We start from the raw sequence: 27,312 nt of genomic DNA on the forward strand, positions 1-27,312 counted from the left end.
ACAGTGTGATCAGCTATAAGGATCTAATGGAGGTACATAAGTCACTGATGTCATCAATTATAAACAAGGCAGAAATTATTTGAATACAAGACAGCTGACTTGTTTGACTGAAAATGGAATTATCATAATTTGAACCATTCAGGAAAACATTACTGCTGCAGAGTTAGCCAGATACGGTTAAGATTTTATTATTGCATATATAAAAATAAGATGCGCACTGACTACCCAAACCAAAGGGCATTACGACAGAGACTTTGATTGGTCAATACTCTTGTTTATGATGGTCTTCTGTCTGTCGCATACCAGGTCTGAAATATATACAAACTTAGCGGTGTTTGCAAACCTAGTGGTTACTTTACTCTGCGGCAACATTTCATGGCCATTACGTAGCTAGTGCAAGAAAAGAATGTACTTTACTAGTGCAACTACTCTGTACGGCGACTGATGCACTATAACGGGACTCAATTATAGAAGACCTTCAAGATGTGCGCCAACAGCTCCAGGAACTAAATAAACAGGCCTCTGGTTAAGCACAGAAGTAACCAGGGTGGTCCCAACATAAAAGGAAACTTAAAAAAGCCATTCCCAATGATTGACCTGATCTGGGAGCCAATACCCTGCTGTCAACTATGTGGGAATCAAAGAGCATAAATACATAATTTGGCCCTTGGCTTAATGCCCCAAACAGAAACATTATTTGTCACACATTTGTTAAATGTTCTGTCCCTTCTATGAGATAAGATTCTCTTCCCCCAAACTTATTATCTCTATATTATGGAATGGGTTTCCTAGGTCTCTATACAAAGTGCTATAGAATATTTGTATATTACAGTTCATTTATATTGGTTTGTTTATTGCATATTTTTAGTGTTTATGTATCCCCGTTAAAGTGCATTGATTTACAACAAAACAAAATGACATCCAAAGAGAGTTCTAGAAAGCAGCCCAGTTTTATATATAGTTATATATTCAAAGACCAAGGTAAAATATATATCTATGAAAGGGTTAAATTCACCACACAAAAAGTCATTTGGATTCTCTGCATACAAAACGTCTTGCAGTGAGATCATTTCTCTATATGAGACTTATACCAGCCAAAAATATTTATTAAAGATTTCTCCTTGTCTTCCATTGTAAGGTAGACAAAAAGAGGAAGGTGTCAGTATACTAATCCATAAATCAATCCCATTTATTGTAGTAGCTAATGGATATGACTATTATTAAATAGAAAGAATAATGGGAGATTTGTACTGGTAAAAGACAACCCATGGGGTCAGGTCATGCGGGGCATGTGTTCACGCTCCAAATACTATTTAGTCTTATTTTTTAGGAAATGTGTTGACAGATCTGTCAAACCTTCAGGAGGGTATACTTCTGGTGGGGGGTGATTTCAAAACAATCTTGGTTCCAAGCATGGATTGGGCATACCCTCAGTTCAATTACAGAAACTACGTCCCACATTACACATCTAATCTAAAGTTCTACTGCTGTGAACATATACATGTTGTCACGAGCCGCGGCGGTACTCACAGCCACCGCAGCTCGCTTCCCGCTTCCAGCTGTGTATCCAACTACTGATTGGTCTGTATTGGTATTTAAGGCAATGAGGTCTGCTGCCTCATTGCCGGTTATAGCGTTCTGTCCTCAGTTCTGCTGCCTGCTTGTGCTATCCATTTTGGTTCCTGCTACTTGGATTTGACTACCTGTGTTTTGACCCCTGCTTGTTATTGGACCTGTGACCCTTCTCTTCTGACCTTGACCTTTTGCCTGGAATTCGGATTTTGCTTCTCTGCCTGTGAGTTTGACCCTTCGCTTGCCCCTGGATATTGCATCTGTGCCTGTGTCCTTTTGACCTAGGATTCTTCTTATACTACAGTCCATCAATCACTCCACTTCTGGGAACTCCTTTAAGTCAGTATACGTTACTCGACCCTCGGTCGGCCCGCTGTCCAGTCTGTCCCCACCACTAGGGGCTCTAGCGAACACCTGGCCTTCAGAGTAGTTTCCGAGTTTCACTGTACTGACTTGGGAGTTCCTAACATTATAACCGGCCCAGGAAGATTGGTATCATATGGCCATGGACGGAGAAGAGTCGAATCTGTCCCCAGCCCAGATTCTGGCCAACCAGATACAGGCGGTTTCCCAAGTGGTGCAGACTTTATCCCAGCGTCTGGCAGTCCAGGAAGGGGTTTCCAGAGACCGGCAGCTTCAGCAAGTTCCTGCTGGTGACACACCGGAGCCTAAGATGAATTTGCCTGACCGATTCTCTGGAAGCAGGCCAGCCTTCCGTAATTTCAAAGAGAGCTGCAAGTTGTACTTTCGTCTGAAACCCAGTTCCTCTGGTTCCGAACAGCAGAGGGTAGGGATCATCATCTCATTACTCCAGGGCGACCCTCAGTCTTGGGCCTTCTCCTTGCCATCCACAAGTCCAGCCTTACAGTCTGTGGATGCCTTTTTTTCAAGCTCTGGGGTTATTGTACGATGACCCGGACAGGGTAGCCTCAGCTGAGGCTCATCTCCGTTCGCTAAGGCAAGGACGTCGCTCAGCGGAAGAGTACTGTGCGGAATTTCGGCGATGGTTCACTGATAGCGCCTGGAACGACCCAGCATTGCGAAGCCAATTTCGCTTAGGACTTACTGAGCAGATTAAGGATTCCTTAGTTCAGTATCCGATATCCGACACACTGGAGAACTTGATGCAACTTGTCATAAAAATTGATCGTGGGATCAGAGAGAGAAAGGCTGAACGGGAGTCCGCTGCTCCGATGGACCTTTTCACAAGCTCCGATAACACTTTGCCCGATTCCTCTGAACATATGCATTTGGGCGCTTATCGCTTGCCTCCGGAGGAGCGCTCCAGAAGACGCTCACTAGGTTTGTGTATGTATTGTGGTCAACCAGGCCACTTAGTCCGTTCATGTCCCAGCAAGCCGGGAAACTCCAAAGCCTAAGTGCAGGTGAAGAGGTGTGCTTGGGTCTTCAGATTACCTCTTCAGACAATTCCTTATTAGTTCCTGGACGTCTAACTTTCCGTGAGAGATCCATGGACCTGAAAGCTTTTCTTGACAGTGGTGCGGCTGGTAATTTTCTGGATATACATTTGGCTCAGACACTTGATATTCCACATATCAGGTTAGGATCAAGCATCACCACATGTGGTTTGGATGGTAACCCCTTGCCTGGGGGAAGGATTCTTGCCAGGACTCCAATGGTTCGGTTGTCTGTAGGAGTCCTCCATACGGAGGAGCTCTCCTTTTATCTCATCTCTTGTCCCTCTGCTCCTTTGATATTGGGGTATCCATGGCTTTGCAGTCATAACCCCCTTATTGATTGGAAAACAGGGGAGATTGTCCGTTGGAGTCCCGGGTGCTCTACGTCCTGCTTGACCTTGCCTCTTAGGATTATACAGCCTAGTCCAGAATTGTTGCCGGTACCCTACCAGGACTTTAGTGATGTCTTTTGCAAGAAGAAAGCTGATTCACTTCCACCACACCGGGAATACGACTGCGCCATTGAATTGGTACCCGTTTCTAAGTTGCCCAAAGGGCGTTTATATTTACTATCCCTTCCTGAAACACAGGCCATGGAATCATACGTAAAAGAAAACCTGGAGAAAGGGTTCATCCGCCCTTCTAAGTCCCCGGTTGGCGCAGGTTGTTTTTTCGTTTCTAAAAAAGATGGCAGCCTGAGGCCTTGCATCGATTTCCGTGGACTAAATAGCATCACGATTAAGAACATGTATCCGTTACCCTTGATCTCTGTTCTGTTCGATCAATTAAAAACAGCTACTGTATTCTCTAAAATTGACCTCCGAGAGGCCTACAATCTTATCCGAATCAAGAAGGGGGATGAGTGGAAGACTGCCTTTAATACCCACTCGGGACATTACGAATATCTCGTAATGCCATTCGGTTTGTGCAACGCTTCGGCAGTCTTTCAGGATCTGATTAACGATGTATTACGTGAGTTCTTGGGAAAAACAGTGGTTGTTTATTTAGATGACATCTTAATTTATTCTGAATCCCTATCTCAGCATCGTCAGCACGTCCGCCAGGTTTTATTGAGATTGCGTGAACATCATCTGTACGCAAAACGGGAGAAATGCGAATTCGAGGTGTCCACAGTGGCATTCCTGGGTTATATCATCTCCTCATCAGGATTCTCTATGGATCCCGCCAAGGTGCAGGCAATTCAGGATTGGGTCCTACCTACTAACTTGAAGGCGATCCAAAGATTCCTTGGCTTCGCCAATTATTACCAAAGGTTTATTGGCTCATTCTCCTCGTTAGTGGCTCCTATCACTGCCCTCACTCGAAAAGGAGCAAACCCAGCAGAGTGGTCCGCAGAAGCACTGGTGAGTTTTTCAGCTCTCAAAGCTGCATTCATTTCCGCCCCAGTCCTTAGACACCCTGACCCAGGACTTCCGTTTATTGTCGAGGTGGATGCTTCGGATGTCGGTGCTGGTGCCATTCTCTCTCAGAAAGACTCACAGAGTAAAAAGCTACATCCTTGTGCATTTTTCTCGAGAAAATTTCTGCCAGCGGAATGTAATTATGACGTCGGAAACCGTGAACTATTGGCTGTTAAGTTGGCATTGGAGGAAGGGCGACATTGGTTGGAAGGGGCTGCACACACCATTACCATCTTTACAGACCATAAAAACCTCCAATATATTCATACTGCAAAAACTCTGAATCCCAGGCAGGCTCGCTGGGCCCTATTCTTCACCAGATTTAGGTTCATCATCACATTTCGTCCAAGTGCAAAAAATATTAAGGCTGATTCTTTGTCCCGAAGTTTTTTGGCTCAGCATCCTCAAACTCCTGACTCGCAGTCTATTATTCCTTCCACTTCAATTCATCTCGGACTCACCCAGGATCTGGGAGCCACTATCCAACACTTCCAGAAAATTGCTCCCGTTCAGACACCTCTCAACAAGTTATTTGTCCCGGTTCATCTAAGGAAACCTGTCCTCATAGAGGGTCACAACAACTGCTCTGCTGGTCATCCGGGAATTCGTAGGACTATTGAAATCCTTTCTCGCTGGCTTTGGTGGCCCACCTTATCGGATGATGTGGAGACTTACGTTCGTGCCTGTCCTGAGTGTTCTAGAAACAAATCTGCTAGGAACCGTCCTGCTGGTCTACTACTACCCTTGCCTGCTCCAAGCAGACCTTGGTCCCATCTTTCGATGGATTTTATTGTTGACCTTCCAGTATCTGCAGGCCATAACACCATTTGGGTAGTCGTGGACCGATTCAGTAAGATGGCACATTTTATATCCTTACCCAAACTACCGGATGCCAGGACTTTGGCTATCTTGTTCCTGACCCACATCTTTCGTCTCCATGGTCTTCCTGAAGATATCGTCTCGGACAGAGGTTCTCAGTTTATTGCACGATTCTGGAGATCTTTTTGTAAGTCCATTGGGATCACTATCAGTCTGTCCTCAGCGTATCACCCACAGTCGAATGGACAGACAGAAAGAACCAACCAGTCCTTGGAACAGTTTTTACGCATCTATGTTTCAAAATTTCACGATAACTGGTCCTCTCTCTTGCCCTGGGCGGAATTCGCATACAACAATTCCTGCCATTCCACAATACACACATCCCCGTTCTTCTGCAACCTCGGATTTCATCCGAAGTCCAACTCTTTCTCTACTGCTGTTCCCAGTGGGGATTCTGGAACACCTGCTTTTACGGCCAGGTTGAGATCTATCTGGAAAAAGGTGCACTCTGCACTGGGTCAAGCCTCTCAAAAATACAAGACTTTCGCTGGCCGCCATCGTGTGCCATGTTCTCTGAAGGTGGGAGATCGGGTTTGGTTGTCCACACGGAACATCAAGTTGAGGCAACCTTGCAAGAAACTGGGGCCCCAATACATTGAACCATTTTCAATTGAGAAAAAGGTAAATCCAGTGGCTTTCAGGCTGAAACTCCCACCGTCTTTAAAAATACCCTCGACATTCCATTGTTCGCTTCTGAAGAAAGTCGCTGCTCCCAGCAGATTCAGTCAGCCTTCCTCTAGCAGGCCTCAGTCTTTGGATGTGAATGGAGACCAGGAATATGTCATTGAAAGAATCCTAGACTCAAGAAGGGTCCAAGGCCAAGTTCAGTTCCTGGTGCACTGGAAGGGTTATGGTCCTGAGGAGCGATGCTGGATACCGTGGAGGCGTCTCCATGCTGGGAGACTCATTAAAGAATTTTTCAGGAAATTTCCCACTAAACCTGGGTGTCGGGGTTCCTTAACCCCTCCTCAAGGGGGGGTACTGTCACAAGCCGCGGCGGTACTCACAGCCGCCGCGGCTCGCTTCCCATGCGCCCTGGCGTCCCGGCCGTCACCATGACGACTGGGACGTCATTTCTTCTTCCTGCCCGGCCGTCACCAAGGCAACGGCCGGACGCTTCTACTATAGCGCTGCGTCCCGGCGGTAGGCGGGCGCATGACAGGCAGGCTGTGGGCTGATATTACAGGCATTAGCCTGCATCTGTGTATTTCAGGGACAAGCCCTGATTGGCCCTGTATGAGTATTAGCCTGCAGCTGTGTATCCAACTACTGATTGGTCTGTATTGGTATTTAAGGCAATGAGGTCTGCTGCCTCATTGCCGGTTATAGCGTTCTGTCCTCAGTTCTGCTGCCTGCTTGTGCTATCCATTTTGGTTCCTGCTACCTTGGATTTGACTACCCGTGTTTTGACCCCTGCTTGTTATTGGACCTGTGACCCTTCTCTTCTGACCTTGACCTTTTGCCTGGAATTCGGATTTTGCTTCTCTGCCTGTGAGTTTGACCCTTCGCTTGCCCTTGGATATTGCATCTGTGCCTGTGACCTTTTGACCTAGGATTCTTCTTATACTACAGTCCACCAATCACTCCACTTCTGGGAACTCCTTTAAGTCAGTCTGCTGCCTCATTGCCGGTTATAGAGTTCTGTCCTCAGTTCTGCTGCCTGCTTGTGCTATCCATTTTGGTTCCTGCTACCTTGGATTTGACTACCTGTGTTTTGACCCCTGCTTGTTATTGGACCTGTGACCCTTCTCTTCTGACCTTGACCTTTTGCCTGGAATTCGGATTTTGCTTCTCTGCCTGTGAGTTTGACCCTTCGCTTGCCCTTGGATATTGCATCTGTGCCTGTGACCTTTTGACCTAGGATTCTTCTTATACTACAGTCCACCCAATCACTCCACTTCTGGGAACTCCTTTAAGTCAGTATACGTTACTCGACCCTCGGTCGGCCCGCAGCCCAGTCTGTCCCCACCACTAGGGACTCCAGCGAACACCTGGCCTTCAGAGTAGTTTCCGAGTTTCACTGTACTGACTTGGGAGTTCCTAACACATGTATAGTAGAATAGATTAATTCCATCTAGACCAGCGCAACATGCATAATTTGAGTGAAGCTTTCATTGGAGGTATGGTTGAAAATGGCTTCAATTTATAGCCTAACTGTAGGCTAGGTTGAGAATAACTTATAAAAAATAAGATCCTTTTCACAAGTATATATGATCAATAGTTTTATACAACAATGTTACTGACTACGAATATCTTTCTTTTGTTTAACTGCAACAGAACTTTAGGGTCTGTTTCCTGTGGATGGCAAAAAGGTTAAACAACATTATGGCAAAATAACACAATAGATAATTATTAAAATGAAGAGTTGGGACATCCAGTCAACAATTGATTGGTCAAGTGCAAGATAAGCTAATAAAGGCAAAATAATAAAAAGTAAGGGCTAAAAGGTACTAAAATCCAGTTATATTGCAATTAATCCCCTTTCTCCAATGCATGCCACCATTATCCCTGACAGACCACATAACAACTAGGTGAGCATTATATACTACTGGGAACAGCCTTTATCATATCTATCCTTTACCCTATTTTGCCTATTCCTACTTTACCTTACCGAAAAATCCATCCCCTCACCACTTCACTCTATTAATAAGATCATGACTTAGTCTACTGTTCAACACCTAGAATGAGAATCCCTAATCATCTATGCACTGAATCATGTAAAAAAAATGGTTTCTCTTAGCTATTTTGGAAAATTCCAATAAAAAATAATAAAGGACAGTAGATGTAAGTAGAATAGAACCAGGTTTTTTTAATGGACTAGGGTATAAACATGTGATTGTTATAAGAACGTTGTCCTTTTCTCCAGACGAACCTAGAAGAGTCTTCATGTGAAATGTATAACTCCAGCCAAAACTCATCTTCAGATTTGAGGGAAAGATAATATAAGAGACACAGACATACATTTTATTTCAGTAAACAATCTTGTATAGTGCTCATGTACATTCCTAATTAAGGCAAATAGGCAAAGCATCTCTGATTCAATGATTCAAATTAAATCCAAAAATTAAAGCAAATTAAGCCCAAATTATATTATATTGACTGTGAATTTATGCTCACTGACCTCCGTGAACTGGTTTTGGTTTTGGATCTGGATTAGCTTTGTGTTTTGGTTTTAATTTTGGTTTGGCAAAACCACCCTCATGTGTTTTGGTTTTGGTTTTGTATTTTTTAGAAAAAAAACAAAAATTTGCTAAAATCACATAATTTTCCTCTTTTTTTGTTCTTATTATTAACCTCAGTAATACTAATTTCCAGTCATTTGCAGTAAATTTTGACCATCTCACAGGTCACAATATTATTTTCATACACTTTCAAACAAAGACTTCAGCGACCTGGCTGGATGCTAAGCGACAGAGCAATGAGTGAAACACACGGCAGTTCCTAGCACATCTAGGGCACATTGGCACACAGCAGTGGCACAAAATATAAATGGGGATCCACCCTCCGTGATGTTGGACCTTTAAAAGGAATTCAAAACTCGCGAGATCCGATGACATCACGATGACATTTTGCCTCGTTTTCAATTCCGAGGGCATGTGAGAGTTCCGAGCCAGCCTGCCTCGGGACTCGGATCCCCTAAGTTCCGGTGTGTTCGATTTCCGAGGAAACGAGCCTGAGCATCTCTAGAATTTATACTAATCGACCTGTTTTAAGTAGTTTAGTCTACTTGGATTTCTGTTATGTTCCTGGTCAAGGTCACGTGAGATTATCACATCTCACGTGACCACACTAAGCAGTGACAGCGCGCCCGCACTAACAGGACAGCTAACATCCTCGGATTACTGTTAGCTGCCTGTCAGAAGACAGAAGTGCCGGCGTCTGCAGAGAGGAGGAGCGGAAGACAGCCAGGTACGTTTTGTGTATAATATAATGAAGGAGGATGTGATACAGGTGGCGACTGAGGAGGGGAGGGGATTACTGGTGTGGGGAGGGGGTTAATGAATCGCCAGCAATGGTTTTGAAGAACTGCCTGGGGGGGAGGGGTTGGGTAATGAGTTGCCTGTAATAGGTTGATGGTTTTGTGGGGGTGGGGGTTAATTAACTTCCTGCAGTAGGTTGATGATTGGGGGGGGGGGTGTAATGCATTGCCTGTAATGGGCTGATCAATTTGCCCTGGGGTGGTTAATGAATTGACTGCAGTGGGTTGAAGAATTGTGTGTGTGTGGGGAGGGGGAGCGATGTATTGGCTGCAACAGATTGATGAATTTACCTAGGAGGGGGGGTTTCTGAGTTACCAGCAACTGTTGATTAATTAGCTAGCGGGGGTGGGTGGGTGTTAATGGATTGGCTATGGAGGGTTAATGGATTGGTTAAAGTGAGGTGATTAATTGGCTGGGTGGGTGAGCAAATGAGTGGTTGGGTGGGTGAAGATATGGATGGGGTGTCAAACTTTCTGGTGAGGGTTTACAAAAATGGCTGGGGTAGGTTATGAAATAGCTTGTGGGGGACATGTTCTCTGTATTGTGTGGCTGTGACGTGGATGCTCTCTGTAGTCTCAGCGGTCACTCACTAGAATGTTAAATACTTGACAGATGGGGCTGGTAGATGTTAGTATATGAATAGAAATAATTTTTATATATTTTATTGTCTATATGTGCCTGTACTAGGGGGTTGTTTTATTTGGTCGTAATGGAGTTTTGTGTTTGTATCATTGAGGGTTTGTTAACATTTTTCACTATAATAAAAGTGTTGCACATTTTCAATACAGGACTCCAAGTTTCCAGAATCCAGCCAACTAGCAACAACGCTCCAAGAACAAGCAAGAAAAAACATCAAGTGTATTAGCCTAGGGCGGCTGGAACCCTTAATCAGGCCCTGGTCACGCCCGAAATCCAGTGGAACGCAACGGAGCAGGGAGGAGGGGAGGAGAATGCCGGGGGGCGCTGCGATCATGTGATTTTTTAAATTTGTTTTTACTCCCTCGGACACAATATTTTTTTTTATTGGCTGGCATACCCCATCACTCAGTTATATTATACAGGATAATCATTAGAGAATATCCCCCGCACAAGAAAATTTTTCTTTTTCTCTTATAATATTTTACACACAAGGGCAGTACAAAAGTTGAGACCGTTGCTATTAGGTGCTACTTCTAGTAGTAATATATCACAATAGAATAAAAAAGAAAGAAAAGCAGCACTACTTCCAATGAAGGCACACTAAAGACGCAAATATTTAGTCCAATTTTTATTATTTTTATTTATTATTATTATTATTTTTATTTTTATTTATTTATTTTTATCCTCAGTCACCGATCAACACAAATTTATTTACATTAAAATTCAAGAAAATAATGTGTATTATCTTGAAGGACCAATAATAACAATCTCCAAATTCCCTTTTATAACATATAAATAAATGATCTTCACAGCGGATGAAATTAAAAATTAATATGGTGAACCTATCCTGGTATGCCATTAGATGTATTTTATAGTGATTTAAACAATAACTTCTAGGTACAGATGACAATCTCGGGATAGCATTATATAGATATCTATAGATAATCAACAACATATATATTCTAAATGTACCTTACATATTATGTATACTTTATATATTCTCTTTATCTAGATGTTTATAAGTATGGACTCTCTCCCCAAAAATTTTGAATAATTAATTATCAAAAAACAGTCTTTTATATATTTGTTCCTGTGACTTTATAGTAAACACATTAAAAAATCTTAATTGATAGGTTGAAAAATGTGTCAATCAAATTATATCGAGCTCATTGGTGGATATTAGTTTAAATACCCAACCCGAATTACATATGGGTTGCCTCCTAGTAGAAGCTAATAGTGAAATGTATGTCAGGTGTATGTGTAGTTTTTAGAAGGAGTCTGTGTTTCAGGGAGTTCTAAGTGTAGCTGGCTATTCCAGCCCTTTTTGATCAATAATATGAATTCTGTTTAAAAGGATTAGCTCTTTCTACAGGGCATTAATCCTAGATTATCACAGATCTAAGTAATTAACATAATATAACAATAGTATCTGATAAACTCAGTCTTTGTATTCGTGAATGTTTCCAGTAATTAGACCAGAGCTGCAGTTCACCAGCACAGCCCTTTTACAGGAGCTGAACCTCAGATTAGATTATCACAAATGCAGCTTTTTGTTATGGTACTAATATATTTGATACAAACCTCATTCTGTTTTTAACAACAATATTGAAACTGCTATTTATCTGTTGGGCGAATGTCACATGTATATGATCAATATACTTTAACTATGAAATGATGTGAAAACATTAGCAATTTACATGGCATTAACCCTAGCTTTCCACAGGTGCAATTAATTGATACAATATAACAACAGAAGTTGAAAAATACCTTTTCTTTGTATGTTAATGCTCTTAGTAATCAGACTTGAGCTATGCACATTAACACAGCCCTCTCATGTGAGCAGAATACTAGATTGTTATAAATGCAGCTATTTGAAATATTAGAACACAACTTTATTTTGTTCTCAATAATAATACTAAAGCTGCTATTTATAGAACCAAGCAGTTCTCTGGGGTGAATGCTAAATGTATATGCTCAATACTCTTTAATCATAGCCCCTCAATGAAATAATGTGAATATACACAAAGTAATTTGAGACATATATATTTTTCCTAAGCATCCGTTTTGCCATAGCTGGTCAGTGAATAATAACCCTATATAACACAGTTTACAAAGGGTGACCAGCTAGCCGGAAAATTATATGCAGCCACTTTTCAAGTGAGAATAGAAGGAAAATTTAGTATATGTGGGGTTGATAATTACTAAAGCCAGATCACACCTGAAAATATACAGATATAGATATATACTTTTTTCTACTGTTCATTGAGGATCTGTGAAACTGATACATTTACCTTGATCGCGATCGTGTCCCCGGACATGTGTATGCGCGGTCACGCATACATTTCTCTCTGCTCACTACGAGAAACATCATTATAAGCTAACATACTTACCATCCACACGATCTTCGTATAATTTCTTACAAATAAAAAATAATAATAATAACAAATAAGCTGATTTAAAAAATAAACTGGTATCACGAATACTCTGTTGATCTTTACAATATTGAACAGATATTTACCATCATTTAAGGACATAGAAACAGAACTTACATTCAGGAACTTCATCTGTATTAATTATATACATCATTAGATATTTGTGTTACTAACACAATATAAAGATTTATTCATTCATTCAGATGACCTGTGCAGTTTTTGATCATGTTTGATGGTTAATTAGGGATTCTCACTGTGATTATCGTGGATAGGGAGATACATAAATATAGGTGATTCTACCACCACTACACTCTCATGTGTACTCCCATCTCATTTACCTGTCCCAGACTCCAACATTTTAATATTTCGCTTTTTAATTATTAAATTAATTTTTAATGCATATCAATAAAAAATTTTGGTTTTATGAGTTATGTTTATGTATTATCCATCTTCAACAATCCCCTCAATGATATGGAATAATTTCCCAGTATTGGACTAAATATTTGCGTCTTTAGTGTGCCTTCATTGGAAGTAGTACTGCTTTTCTTTCTTTTTTATACCCCATCACTCGCCTTGCTGCTGGGCCCCCCTGGGGAGCGCTGGGCCCCCCTGGGGAGCGCTGGGCCCCCCTGGGGAGCGCTGGGCCCTAGGCAAGTGCCTAGGTTGCCTAGTGGTAAATCCGGCCCTGCTTCTCTATCACATTTAAAGTAGTATTTGTGGTTGGGAATCCAATAAATTGAGTACAGCAGGCCTGTTCTGAGGAAAAGGCACAAAGGAAAAAACTAAGCTACATTTTGTAAAGCTGGGTAATAAAAGGCCAATGTGAACATAGTACAGACTAAATGAGTAGCATTTTGGTCATTATTTACATTAAAGCCTGTTTATAATGGAGCTAAATCATATGCTTACAATAAGTCATTACATGGTACCAAAATCAAGAAGAGTCCAGCATGCTGATTGTTAGGGCTGCCATTTCAAACAGCCACTTAGGAAGGTGGTGCTTCTCTATCATAAATCACTCAAGAACAATTCAAAGCTAGTGCATGTGTGATTAGCCTATACTCCAAAAAAGCTCTATACAGATGGCATATTGATGGACACACACACAGGAGCTAGTTATTGCACCTTAAACACAACTTACGCAGCCATTAGCTATAATGCCTGAAGAAGCCTGCCATCGAAAGCACTGAGGGAGCAAGTTAACTTGGTTCTGGGACACATAATGTTTTACTACATGCATGTCCTACTTTAAAGTAAAATAATGTCAAAGATTATTTAAGGTTTTATACGATTGTGGTTTTCCTGTTTCTATTTTTACATCTAGTGATTTTTTTCATTTCCTTCTTTCAAAAGAACAATTTTGATTGAATTAATTGAAGCACAATCTTAGCAGGAGATGATGCAGACTTGCCTACCAGTACTGGAGGAGAACAGCTGCTTCAATATGCTGGCTTCTGAAAACATAATTCAAAACAAATTAAAAGAAAAAGACAAACTATCTCAATCAGCAGGTGGGGGGGGCGACGTGTAGTAGGAAAAATAGTTAGCAACACTTATTACAAGAATAAGATTTTCTAAATACAATGTGCAAGCTGGATGAGGCCTTCAAATGCCTATTTGTGACATGAGAACCTACAGATGGAACGAGCATTAGTGTGCTGCAATTTATTAGGGGGAAGTGTCTCCCATTGAGACTAGTAAATTTATCAAGCTGCAGGTTTGAAAAAGTGGAGACGTTGCCTATAGCAACCAATCAGATTCTCGCTGTTATTTTGTAGAATGTTCTAAATAATTGATAACTAGAATTTGATTGGTTGCTATAGGCAACGTCTACACTTTTTCAAACCCGCAGCTTGATAAATTTACCCCACAGTGTTACATGTACATCCTTGCAGATTTTGGATGTATATTCCAACTTGGCAATACTAGTATTCCTGATTATTACAAAATATTTCACACTTGCTATAAGTTGGCTAGAAAGGAAAACTTAAAAGTATAATATATTTTGTACAAACTTAAAAGTATAATATATTTTGTACAAAGAACATCTCTTCTCTACAGTTTTATAAAAATGGGTGGGATATACTGTATATTATTTACTATTACTTTTAATGTCATAATATTAATTAGTACATTAAAGATAAGCATAAGAATTATCCTAGAAAAGAGGCGTCCAAGAGGAGATATGATTACTATGTACAAATACATTAAGGTTCAATACAGAGAACTTTCATGGGAACTTTTTACCCCAAGGACTATACACAGGACACGTGGTCACCCCCTAAGGTTAGAGGAGAGGAAATTTCACAACCAGCAAAGGAAGGGGTTCTTTACAGTAAGGGCAGTCAAATTATGGAATTCATTGCCAGGGAAGGTTGTGATGGCAGATTCAATAGATATGTTTAAGAAAGGGTTGGACAAATTTTTAGCAGAAAAAGAATCCAGGGTACGACCGTTAATTAAAATGAAGGATAGCACTGGATATAGGGTAAACATAGGACTGCAATATTGGGTCTGGGGGGATTTTCACAACTGAAACAGATTGGTGATTGCTTACTCTGGGTCAATTTCAAATATAAGTGCAGGATCGCAGGAGATCCAAAATAGGTTGAACTTGATGGACTGGTGTCATTTTTCAACCTCATCAACTATGTTACTATGTTACTATCTGTAGATAGCTATGGGAATAGTGTCACAAAAAGCCATATTGTACCCACTGCTTGCAATTGAAACATGTTTTAGAAACCCAATGGAATAGTAACCTGGTCACACATAAACATGCATAAAAAATCCAGCATTTACTACTGCAGAAAATGTATACAGTGAAATATTAAAATTACCGTTGACCCTGGTCAGTGCTCCAGGGAAGGGCCACAATTCGTTAACTTTTTTATGGGCGATCAACCTCTAAAGTACTCATAATTCTTAAAAATCCTCTTTAGACAAAGTGAAAATTGAAATTATGGTTTGGACAGATATGAATTCCCTGCTCTTAGTGTATTAATATACTCAGCAAGAATCATACAGCAAATTGTTTGTGATAACGAAGATTTCACAAGCTTCATGACAATATACAGAAGTTTAGTTGCAGCCGTAACTAAAATTTTTAGCTCCTTGTGCTATAAAGAAAAATATTGCCCCTCTCGTACAGCCCTAGTTACAGCCTTGCAAAAAGCCCCTAAGACCAAGTTTATTTTATCATATTGCAAAACACTCAATATTGGTAAAAAAAAATAAAAAAATGAAACATTCATGGATGTAACTCCACCCACAAATTGTTAGGCCACACCCATTTTAACTGCCAGGAAAAAACCAAGCCATTTCAGGGGTTGGGGGCGTAGTGATCGTCAACAACATTGTTGTACAACTCAATCATTCGTCGCTGCATGTAATCAATGTATACTGACCAAATATATCCAATGAGTTTGGGTCCACATGGTATTGATCATATATGTAGGTCCCTGTCTGTTTAGCCTTGGATTGGAGAACACGGGAGAGTGCTGCCATTACTGAGTTCACAGTGACATGTTTGCTCTGAGAAGTAGGGACATCCAGTATCACCCAAAAGAAAACTTTCAAGCTGCCCTCTCTAAACAAAAGAACAGAAAGGAGAACTGATGAAATTATGGAAAGGTAAATGGTACATATATCTATTAGGAAACAATGTAATGTGTAAACTTATTTAAAGCCCAGAATGTTCGCAAAGTTACGAAGGAGCTATTATAGGGGAAGTTCTGGAAACGCTGAAACCACCTAGAGAACAATTGACTATACCTTCTGTGATCTGATATAGCTTTTATTTTTTATATCTAGGCAAAATTTTTCATTTTGTTGTTTGCTATATTTTTAAACTCTATGCATATAACAAACATTTCAAGACATAGGTGCTGATACAGACCTGGCTGCAAAATGGGAGTAAATTACTCTTAAAAAAAAAAAAAAAAGCATATTTCTGCCCATATGTAGAGCTGTAAACCATACTTGGCAAGTTGGCCTCAGGAAGATCTGGGGGGAAGGTGGGCGTGAAAGGTAGGGGCTCGACAATCGTGTTGTTTGGCCCCACCTCCTAAACGGTTATCACAATTTCTAGCCTATTACAGCATGGGACGGGGCCACAAAGATGTGAGAATCATGTCGCCGCCACTTAATTAATGAAGTAGCCAGGAACCAGGAGTCTCCCGGACATTCCGGAAGAGTAGGTAGCTATGCTGTACATATCTTGAGACGCATCTACTTTCACATCAGCAGCATATGCACTGGTATACGACAAGTCATGGGCAGCAGCAGCAGCAGTGAGCATTTGCACTTGACCTGTAGGAGGTGCAAAAATCCGCCTCTTAACAGGTGTATGTGTGTATTACTACAGATATGCTTAAGCCGCACTTGTGTAAACAAGCCTTAATTGTACTGGGTCTGCGTTTGCACAGCCCTCCCCTTCTCCAGTCTCACCTCTCCAGGCATGAGCAGGAATAAGTGTCAGAATCACGCAGAGCTATTTCACACAAGATACGCTATAGAAACTGGCGCCTGCATTAGCCCCATAATTGTACAACCTAATATCTTGTAGCATTCCAATTTTTGGAACTGGGACACTACAATAAGGGAGTGTGACCACTCCACTGGGTTGCATGGGTTGCATCTAGCGCATATTGAGCAGTTATATTTAAAGCAATGAAAATAGTATTTTTTGCTATAACAACTCATTTAAAATAGGGCTCTATAACAGGCAACACATTATGTTTGGTGAAAGGAATTTGTTTGGTGCAAACTGAGACACTAATAGCAGATTATATCTTATTATATCTTCGTGCCAATCCATGTGAGGAACTTAATTAGCCGCGTTTTGTCACCAAAACGTCCATGAAACACATCAAGGCAAAGATTAAATTTTTCCTTGCACCCAAAATGAGTGGAGATGTTTAACCTAGTATCAGAGACCATGACACCAGGGTTATTTATTAAAATAGATACAAACTAGTACAGTAACCTACAGCAACCAATCAGGCATTTGCCTTTATTAGCTAATTTTGCACTTGACTGATCAATTGTTGACTGGTTGCTACGAGTTACTACACTCTGCACATTTACACCTATATTAGTGAGTATCTCTTACAGTCTTCTAAAGATCTCACCCAAATGCATAGACCGTGCTGGAGTTGTGATAAGCGGCCAGTTCAGAAGCCAACACGAGAGCAGTAACCTGGAGAGAGAATACACAATTGGGAGAAAAGAACAGTAAATAATAGCACAAAGTAGACAATTGCACATCAACTATATATTATATTTTTATTGTCAGATTATTGTAGTGCTAGTAACACAATAACAACCAGGAGTACATGACACAATTCCATCTATTCTCACATCCAGCTTCCATCCTGTTCTTTAACTTTCTCTAACACATTTCATAGGTCAATTATTATAAGGAAACGGGCACAGAGCACAATTTCCATTTCACTACTATATATTAATTTATCGGAGCGACCGTGTGCCTGTGCACAGTCTATTAAAAGTACTGAGAAACACCAGGTAGAGGCAGAGGCTGTTTTATAGCCTCAATCTCCCTATGGCACTTAGAAAGATGGGGGTACCTTTGTTTGAAAGAGTGACGTCCTGTTAATTTATTGCCTGCTAATCGCTTTTGTGTGCCAGGGAAATAGTTTAATGTGAAAAAACAATTCAATACTATTTTGGAACTACAAGACCCAGCAAGCCCTGATAGACATTGACTGTTTGGTAATATTGGTGCTTGCTACCGAACATTGTTGATTTAGTGCAAGTCCCCAGAGTGTGCAAATGCTCCACAGTCAGAATGTTAAAGGTGGAGCTAACAGGACTGCCAACAATCTCGGTCTTTGTCCCAGTTTTCAGAACAAGAAAGAGTTGAGCTTTGCCAATAATGTGGTTTGGTGGTATTGGGCCTTGCCTAATTTGCTAGTTTTTCCATTCAGGAATGGTGGCAGGTAAGCAGTCATTGGAATTTTGCCCCTAAATTAAATAGGAATCCTTTTGCTCAATCTAGGTGCATTTTATAGTGAGAGTGCCTTAAAAGATGCTTGTAAACCAATGTACAGAAAAGATTAAGATGTAAAGTTGTGAACTATGAAATAAAGACTACCTTGAAAGCTCATAAATGTTATGAGTTGTAGAATACAATTAAACAACCCACGTCTGACCAGTTCCACCCACTCTAAGGAGCAGAAATAATTTCCTCTGACACCAGCGTCAATGTGGCCTTGAAAGCAGGAATACAAACAGGACATCATAAAATATATGAAAATGACTTTTGTACTGTACACCCACATTTTTCTAAACAATAAATGACAAAGGCAGCATAGCATCATTTGTCTCGTGTTTGTAACTTCTCGTGACTAATTTTGAACACCATGCCACTTGAGTTACATAGAGGCACCTTGTATGATGGGATGCAATTTTATGAGCCTAAATCAGTAAAATAATTTTTTTTAGCTGTGTGCAAGAAAGTTTAATAAACTGCTAGGAGTGGTGATAGAGCAATCTGGAGGGCATTCTATGAATGATGAGGCACCAAAAGACCCTGATTTTACCTTCACCTTAGGGGTCAAAGGTTTTAGTGCCTTCAATGATATAATGGGCTGAATTTCCTAAAAAAATTGCAAAGGTGCTGTAAACCATACCTACCAATCAGACATTTGTCTAACTTGCACTAGTTTGATGAAAACCTATTGCTGATTGGTTGCTGTAGAGTAATGCACATTTTCACTAGGTCGGTAAATCCATTCTAATGTTTGCTTAGGCTAGGGGCATGCAATCAAGATAGATAAGCATGCAACACCATACATAGCTGTCTCCCTTGCCTCGGTATGGTATGGTCCTTACCTTAAGCAGCTGCGCTATGCTGAAATGAGCAAAGTCATGGTTCCCAGGGGAGGACTGCACAACTTCTAATGTAGGGTAGAGGAGTGTTTTCGAGCCTTATTTTATCATGGACAACACCATTTCATTTTTCCAGACCACAAAACATTTGAGCAGTTGCACTGTGTGCAGGAGTTTGATCAAGAAATTATAAATGCACAACTGCACTTGACAAGACAGCATATATCATTTCTCTGCTATGTATATTACCCCATTTAGTTACAGAGACTGGTGGACACTATCATACCAGTTTGTCCAGATGGGCGGATTCTTTTTTGAATGAGTTGGTGTCAGGACGCATGAGGTCACGAGTGAGTTCATGGCTCACAACACGTAGGTTGCAGGCATATAGTTTATTGGTCGTCAGCTCTGGTTTGAAATCCACCTCTATCATAAGCAAGACAAATTGACACATAGGTAAGTAAATTGTGACAATTAGCATCATACATTAATAAAAAATAAATAAAAAATAAATATATATATATATATATATATATATAGATATATGTATTATACACACATATATATATATATATATATATATATATATATATATATATATATATATATATATATATAATATTATATATTTATATTTTCTGTTCTGCTGTTCAGTGTTGGGTGACAGGATCAATATCCAATTTGGTCACCTCTGTAGATGATCAAATTGTTGGACAAGATTGTGCTGTCTGTAATCCTTCTGGTATCACTGGGGCATATTAGTGTCACTAGAAGAAGGCAACACACACAGGCTGATAGAAGTCTTCTTCTGTATTTACCAACATGCCTGATAAATATATGAGTACTATTGGTCCAATCATTATTGACTTTTGGCGTTGCTGTGCAACATATGCAACATCATTAGGCCAATTGCCTAATAATGACTGTGATATTGCAGTGTGTGTGGCCAGCATTAGCATTCTCTGTATAGATATTTACAGAAAGAGGAGACTACTACATTTTTGTGCCATACATTTATAGAGGGTCTTTCTCCTGTAATAAATAATTCCATATTATTTTCAAAACTACAAGTATGTGCCAGTAGTTCAAATACCACTTTTCGATATCATGTGACTTTTGTTGTGCTTGTGTACCTGTTTCTATAACAAAGAGTATGGCTTTGCTTATCATGGTATGTTGACTGGTGGAGGTGCACTACCAAAGGGCTAGCACAGTTACATTTACCATTATAACCAGTGTGAGAAAACACTGAGAGGGGAAATTGCAGATCGTTTTATTTGCATTGTAGAAAGTAGTCTGAGTGCAGCTTATTCAATAACTATAAGTAAATGGTACATAATCTTATACTTCTGACTGCTGAATGCCAACTAATTATCCATACCTCGAAACCATCCTAATTTCAGTAGGACAGTCCCAAATTTAGGGCTTTATCCTGGGTGCCGGGGACTTGCAAGTTGGGAGGTATAATTATCCATAACTGCGGGTAGCTTTAGGAAGACATTTCACTTTCAGGTAGCAACAAGTATGGTCACCATAAGGCCACACATCCACTGGCATTTTGCTTAGGTTTTTAACGTTAGAAAATTGTGTTTGATATGGGTTTTTACTTTCATGTTTACTAGTGTTATAGGGATCACTGTAAGCTTCCTGATGCACAGAAATGGAGTTGATGCATATAGTAGTCTCTGTGGCCCAAACCCTCAATTTCTCCTTGTGTTATTTTGCCCATCCCCGAAGCCTGTGCTCCAATACTGTTTCTCCATCACAGCAGCTCACCTACCTAGAAGAAACCATGTCAGGCCAGCTGAGGCGATAACAATGACAATTATCCAGAGGGGAGCAAAGCTCAGACAATCCCGGGATTTCCACCGACTCCTCTCAGACTCCACCAGAGACTCTGAATCCTAATAGAAAGAAATGATACCAAACTCCATTACATTAATAGATACATTGATAGAGTGTTTCCTAGCCATTTTACTCCCATTTTTTAATCTACATCCCAAAACAGAGCATAGAAATACATGTATAATCATGCCTCACATAAGATCCCTTTATTGGCTATTGGAACTCAAGTGATCAAATGACTTGGTAGTGTTAGTAATGATTCCACTGACCCAAGAGTGGGCAATTAAATTTTTTTAGTTCGAATACCAGGACCCTTAAACTGATATTGTTTGCCCTATAAGACACATACATGTTCATGGATATAATTTTGGATACTATTTATTATATAATAGCACTCATGTTACACTATAAACATCACAAAGCACTGATATATAATAATATACGAGGTGTGTGTGGTTATAAATTAGGAGAGTCAATGGACAAATATTTATTATTAACATTTATGTATATAGTGCCAACATACTTTGCAGTGCTTTACAGTTGAAATAAAACACACAGCAATAACTATACATTTTAGTACCCTTGGCAAGACAGAGCACTGGCACCACCTCCAACACGCATGTTGTAACACGCCACCAGAGGGGACAGGCCTAGCGTAATGCCTTTCTCCAACATTGTGCTTCACTCTCCTACCGGGTCTTGCAGCTTTGACTCTCTGGTGCTGCTGCAGGTGTCTTAAGCTCAGTTGCTGCTTGGAATGCTGAGGCCTGTTTGGAAAGAGATAGTTACTATTCACCTCCAAGAAAGCTGAGTAGTGAGTATACAATCTAGACCTCCCTACCCCAAACCACCAGACATTAGAGCAGTAGCTTTTTTTGTTCAATAAACAGGCCTTCCTCCACCAAGTCAGACCCAGAATTAATTAATAGCATTCACATTTAATAAATATGCCTATTCCACCTCGATATAGCTCCAACATTAAATTAATAGCGCTCACGTGTAATAATTAGGCCTCCGTCCCCCTAGCCAACCCCAACATTAAATTAATAACATTTCCATTTAACTAAAATACTTATTTCATCCCTCATCAGCCCCAACATTAAATTAAGAAGATTCCCATTTAATAAATAGACATGTCCCTCCTCATCAGCCCTGACATTAAGTTAATAGCATACCCTTTTAAAATAAATGCATATTTCCCCCACCATCCCCGCAATCACATTAATGGCTTACAAATTTCCCCCACATTTAATAGAGATTATTATTACTAATAAACACATCACCCCCCCCCTGTTCTTTCCAGCCCTCTCCCCCATTCTTCTAGCTCTCCCCCATACTTACCTACTTTCTTCAGCTCCCTTCCGGGAGCCAGCCAGTGGAGGGGGGCGTGAAGGGGCGGGGTGGCCGAAATCGCGTCATTTCGGCCCCGCCCCCTGTGACGTCATGACGCAAATTGCGTCATTTGACAGCGGGGGCGGGGCCAAACGCCGCGATTCACCGGGAATCGCGGCGTTTGGGATCTAATTCTGCCCACTTCACTAGGAAGTGGGGCACTTCCTAGTGAAGTGGGCAGAATTCGGGAGATTGCCACACTCGCCCGGGAGTCCGGGAGACTCTCACAAAATGCGGGAGTCTCCCGGACATTCCGGGAGAGTTGGCAAGTATGCTCTCCCCCTGTTCTCTACAGGTCCCCCATTCTTTACAGCCTTCTCCCCCCCTTGTTCTCTACAGCCCCTCTGCCCTTTGTTCTCGCTAGCATATACAGAAATGTAGTTACCATAGGGCTCCTTAGCTTCTCTTCTTATATCTGTGTATTCGCTTGTTTCTTCCTGCTCTGTCATCTTCTTGCTCTGTCATCTTCTTGCTCTGTCATCTTCTTGCTCTGTCTTCGCATTGCTCTGTCTTTTTCTTGCTTTGTCTTCTTGTTTCCATGCTGGCTCCCCTATACAGCGTCCTGAAGTCATGTTTGTGTAAGAGGGTATCCCCCGCATGTGCAGCCCATGAAGAGGGCAAAGAAAAGAAGAGGAGCGGATCCCGTGAAAAGGGCGAAGAAAAGAAGCAAAATAAAGTTAGTTACTGGATCTAGCGACGGTAACTGATGGTAACTGACCACGGTGAATCAGCAATGATTCACCGTCAGCCAATTGGTGTCAGAAAGGTGAGTCTATCAGGGCTTGCCTCATCACTGGTCCTGCGCAATGTGGAGCTCATCGGCGGAGCCAGACAAATAGGACATCGGGGGACGTCCGGAGTCCTGTGAAAGACAGTGGCAGCAGTGAGCTCTAGTCAGGGCTAAGAGCGCCCCTGACAGAAGAGCGGAAGGAGAAGTGCCGAACAGCAGAAGAGATGCTGCCGGCTGGAGGGTCTGGAAGAGGCCCTGGAAGAAATTCTGGTATACTGCGTGGAGCAGGTAAGTATAGCATCGTTAGGTAGGTCAGGCATAAGACCTGTGGCACAAACCGGGCAGTAGGCCTGTGGGCAACAGTGGGTGCAAGGCCCTGGCACATTAGGGAATTAGGTAAAATTCCTTTAGGATAAATAATTTCAGGTTTAAAGCCTGTAGAGGCTCAAGGCCTGTGGGGCTACTGAGAACAGGTCCGACCTGCACTATGAACTACGACTAGTGTAAAAAAGTTTAAAAAAAGAAATAAAAATTATTTAAAAAAAGTTGAATTTAAAAAAAGAAATAAAAAATTCCTCTTAATACTTTAGCATTTCCTCCACGCTGACTCTCCGGCAGGTTACATGAAGAAATTACATCATTTCTATTGGCCAGGGAGAAAATTATGTATTTAAAGCGGCAATAGTGGACCCTACGCCTGGATTACATTATACAGGCATAGGGTCCGCTATTACTGCTTTAAATGCATAACTTCATCCCTGTCCAATAGGAAGGACATAATTTCTTCATGTAACCTGCCGGGCAGTCAGCGTGGAGGAAATGCTAAGGTATTAAGAGGAATTTTTTATTCTTTTTTTTTCAATATATCTTTTCATTTTGTCAGACCCGGGTCTGCCCGAATTCGGTGTAAACCTGGTCGACCCGGGAATTTGCCTGTCTGGGAGCCTTGTCCCCCGGCAATATCCTGGGTTCATATACCCGGGATATTGCCGTGGCGGCAGTATGAAAGCGGTATTAGTGAGTAATGTCATGTGTTGATTTCTAGTTGATACAAAGGTCCAACCTTTTAAATATGAGATTAGCCTTTCTCATCTTACTACACTTCACACTATTAGCTCTGTGTGTATTATATTTTAATATCCTCTGCTCTGATTGGCTGTCCCATGAGTGGTCCCACCTCCCTGATATCGCTGCCCACCAGAAAACCTACTTACGCTGTTCGAGGGTTACTCCCAGCAAGTAACTGTAAGTCAACATGAACCACCTGGATCCCACTCTAACCTGCCCACACGACCCTAACTAAAGAGTACAAATAAAAATAGGTCAAACTTCATTGCTGACTTTTCAACCTTGCTCATCATATAACCTGGTTATATTTCACAAGGAACAGTGGCTAGGAGGAAGTTGGCATGGCCATCTAAGGTAAAAACCACAACTGGAGGCAACTTTGTTTTTTTGCCCCAATACCACGCTTTTTGTGCCACAATCCCCCTTCACTACCATCACAGCATCACTCATTAGTTTCAAACAAAAAGCGCATTCCATCTGCGCAAAATAAAAAAAGGAAAATAATGCATCATAAAATATTCATTATTTATCTCCTACTGTTCACTGTTGTAAAGATAATACATTGGTGTTTTGTAAGTGTAGGTTGTTTGTTTATCAGTCATTGGGTAACAGTATAATAGCAGTATACTGCTCTGGTCCTCCAAGTTTTATTACACCCCATAATTTATATTTCCTGGGGTAAACGAAAGTCTGTGGGAAGAAGATTATAGCATTTCATTATTTAAGTTATGACTTAAGCAGGGATGAGCGGGCTCGGATTATCGCCCGATCCGAGCACTGTTTGGGTATTCCCGCCGATGGCCACAATGAAAACGAGGCTCTGATGTCGCAATCCCGCCGTCGGATCTCGCGAGATCCAGATTCTTTATATTCCCCGCTTGCCGCCGCCATCTTCACTTGGGCATTGATCAGGGAAGAGGGAGGGTGTGTTAGTTGTCCTCTGTCCTGCTCTTTCTTGTGATGCTGTTCTGTGCTCTGTCTTGCTGAGTCCAGTGGTGCTGTGTCCTGTGCTCTGTCTTGCTGAGTCCAGTGGTGCTGTGTCCTGTGCTCTGTCTTGCTGAGTCCAGTGGTGCTGTGTCCTGTGCTCTGTCTTGCTGAGTCCAGTGGTGCTGTGTCCTGTGCTCTGTCTTGCTGAGTCCAGTGGTGCTGTGTCCTGTGCTCTGTCCTGCTGAGTCCAGTGGTGCTGTATCCTGTGCTCTGTCCTGCTAAGTCCATTGGTACTGCAATATAACTACGTTCACTGTTCCTGCAGTATACAAGTCCATTGGTACTGCAATATAACTACGTTCACTGTTCCTGCAGTATACAAGTCCATTGGTACTGCAATATAACTACGTTCACTGTTCCTGCAGTATACAAGTCCATTGGTACTGCAATATAACTACGTTCACTGTTCCTGCAGTATACAAGTCCATTGGTACTGCAATATAACAACGTTCACTGTTCCTGCAGTATACAAGTCCATTGGTACTGCAATATAACAACGTTCACTGTTCCTGCAGTATACAAGTCCATTGGTACTGCAATATAACTACGTTCACTGTTCCTGCAGTATATAAGTCCATTGGTACTGCAATATAACTACGTTCACTGTTCCTGCAGTATACAAGTCCATTGGTACTGCAATATAACTACGTCCACTGTTCCTGCAGTATATAAGTCCATTGGTACTGCAATATAACTACGTCCGCTGTTCCTGCAGTATATAAGTCCAGTGGTACTGCATTATAACTACGTTCGCTGTTCCTGCAGTATACAAGTCCAGTGGTACTGCAATATAACTACGTTCACTGTTCCTGCAGTATATAAGTCCAGTGGTACTGCAATATAACTACGTTCACTGTTCCTGCAGTATATAAGTCCATTGGTACTGCAATATAACTACGTTCACTGTTCCTGCAGTATATAAGTCCAGTGGTACTGCAATATAGCTACGTTCACTGTTCCTGCAGTATATAAGTCCAGTGGTACTGCAATATAGCTATGTTAACTGTTCCTGCAGTATATAAGTCCATTGGTACTGCAATATAACTACGTTCACTGTTCCTGCAGTATATAAGTCCATTGGTACTGCAATATAACTACGTTCACTGTTCCTGCAGTATATAAGTCCAGTGGTACTGCAATATAACTACGTTCACTGTTCCTGCAGTATATAAGTCCATTGGTACTGCTGTATAACTCCAGTCCAGTGGTACTGTCCTGTGCCGCATATAATTTTTAAAGGCTTTGACGAGTGTGTGTGGTTTAGGGGTACGCTCTCTTGTGCTGTATATAATGGAGAACCAAAATTTGGAGGATAAAGTAGGGAAAGATCAAGAACTACTTCCTCCTAATGCTGAAGCTGCTGCCACTAGTCATGACATAGACGATGAAATGCCATAAATGTCGTCTGCCAAGGCCGATGCCCAATTTCATAGTAGAGGGCATGTAAAATCCAAAAAGCCAAAGGTCACTAAAATGATCAAAAAAAAAGAAATTGAAATCATCTGAGGAGAAACGTAAACTTGCCAATATGCCATTTACGACATGGAGTGGCAAGGAACGGCTTAGGCCCTGGCCCGTGTTCATGACTAGTCGTTCAGCTTCACCCAAGGATCTAAGCCCTCCTCCTCCCCCCCCTCTAAAAAATTTAAGACAGTTAAGCTGTCATCAACAACACAGCAAACAACTCTGCCTTCTAAAGAGATGTCATCACAAATCCCCAAGGCGAGTCCAAGGGTGTTGGTGGTTGCGAAGCCTGACCTTCCCATCACTGTACGGGAAGAGGTGGCTCCTTCCACCATTTGCAGCACGCCCTCTGCATATGCTGGAAGGATCACCCACAGTGCAGTTACAGATTTGGATAATGAAGGTGTCAATGTTGTACACCGGGAGGAGAATATTGATGTAGCTGGCGCTGAGGAGGAACTTGACGAGGAGGATGCTGATGTGGTTATCTTAAATGAGGCACCAGGGGGGGAAACAGTTGTTGTCCATGGGATGAAAAAGCCCATCGTCATGCCTGGGCAGAAGACCAAAAAATCCACCTCTTCGGTCTGGAATTATTTCTATCCCAATCCGGACAACAATGGTATTGCCATA

At 41.4% G+C, this 27,312-nt stretch overlaps 1 protein-coding gene across 2 annotated transcripts in view; it reads right to left on the reverse strand.

Moving 5' to 3' along the window:
* Positions 1-27,312, reverse strand: part of TMPRSS6 (transmembrane serine protease 6) — a 99,417-nt gene that overhangs the window by 41,475 nt on the left and 30,630 nt on the right. Inside the window, exons 2-6 of one of the 2 annotated variants that reach the window (XM_075183060.1) lie at positions 20,974-21,097; positions 19,480-19,619; positions 17,474-17,541; positions 15,749-15,930; positions 13,757-13,795 (exon numbers count right to left, since the gene is read on the reverse strand). In XM_075183060.1, the coding sequence (XP_075039161.1) occupies positions 13,757-13,795; positions 15,749-15,930; positions 17,474-17,541; positions 19,480-19,619; positions 20,974-21,097 (553 nt within the window). The remainder of the gene's footprint in view (positions 1-13,756; positions 13,796-15,748; positions 15,931-17,473; positions 17,542-19,479; positions 19,620-20,973; positions 21,098-27,312) is intronic. The other variant, XM_075183061.1, reaches the window with a different exon arrangement.

This window comes from Mixophyes fleayi, chromosome 8, assembly GCF_038048845.1.
Source record: "Mixophyes fleayi isolate aMixFle1 chromosome 8, aMixFle1.hap1, whole genome shotgun sequence".
Classification (NCBI taxonomy): Eukaryota; Metazoa; Chordata; class Amphibia; order Anura; family Limnodynastidae; genus Mixophyes; species Mixophyes fleayi.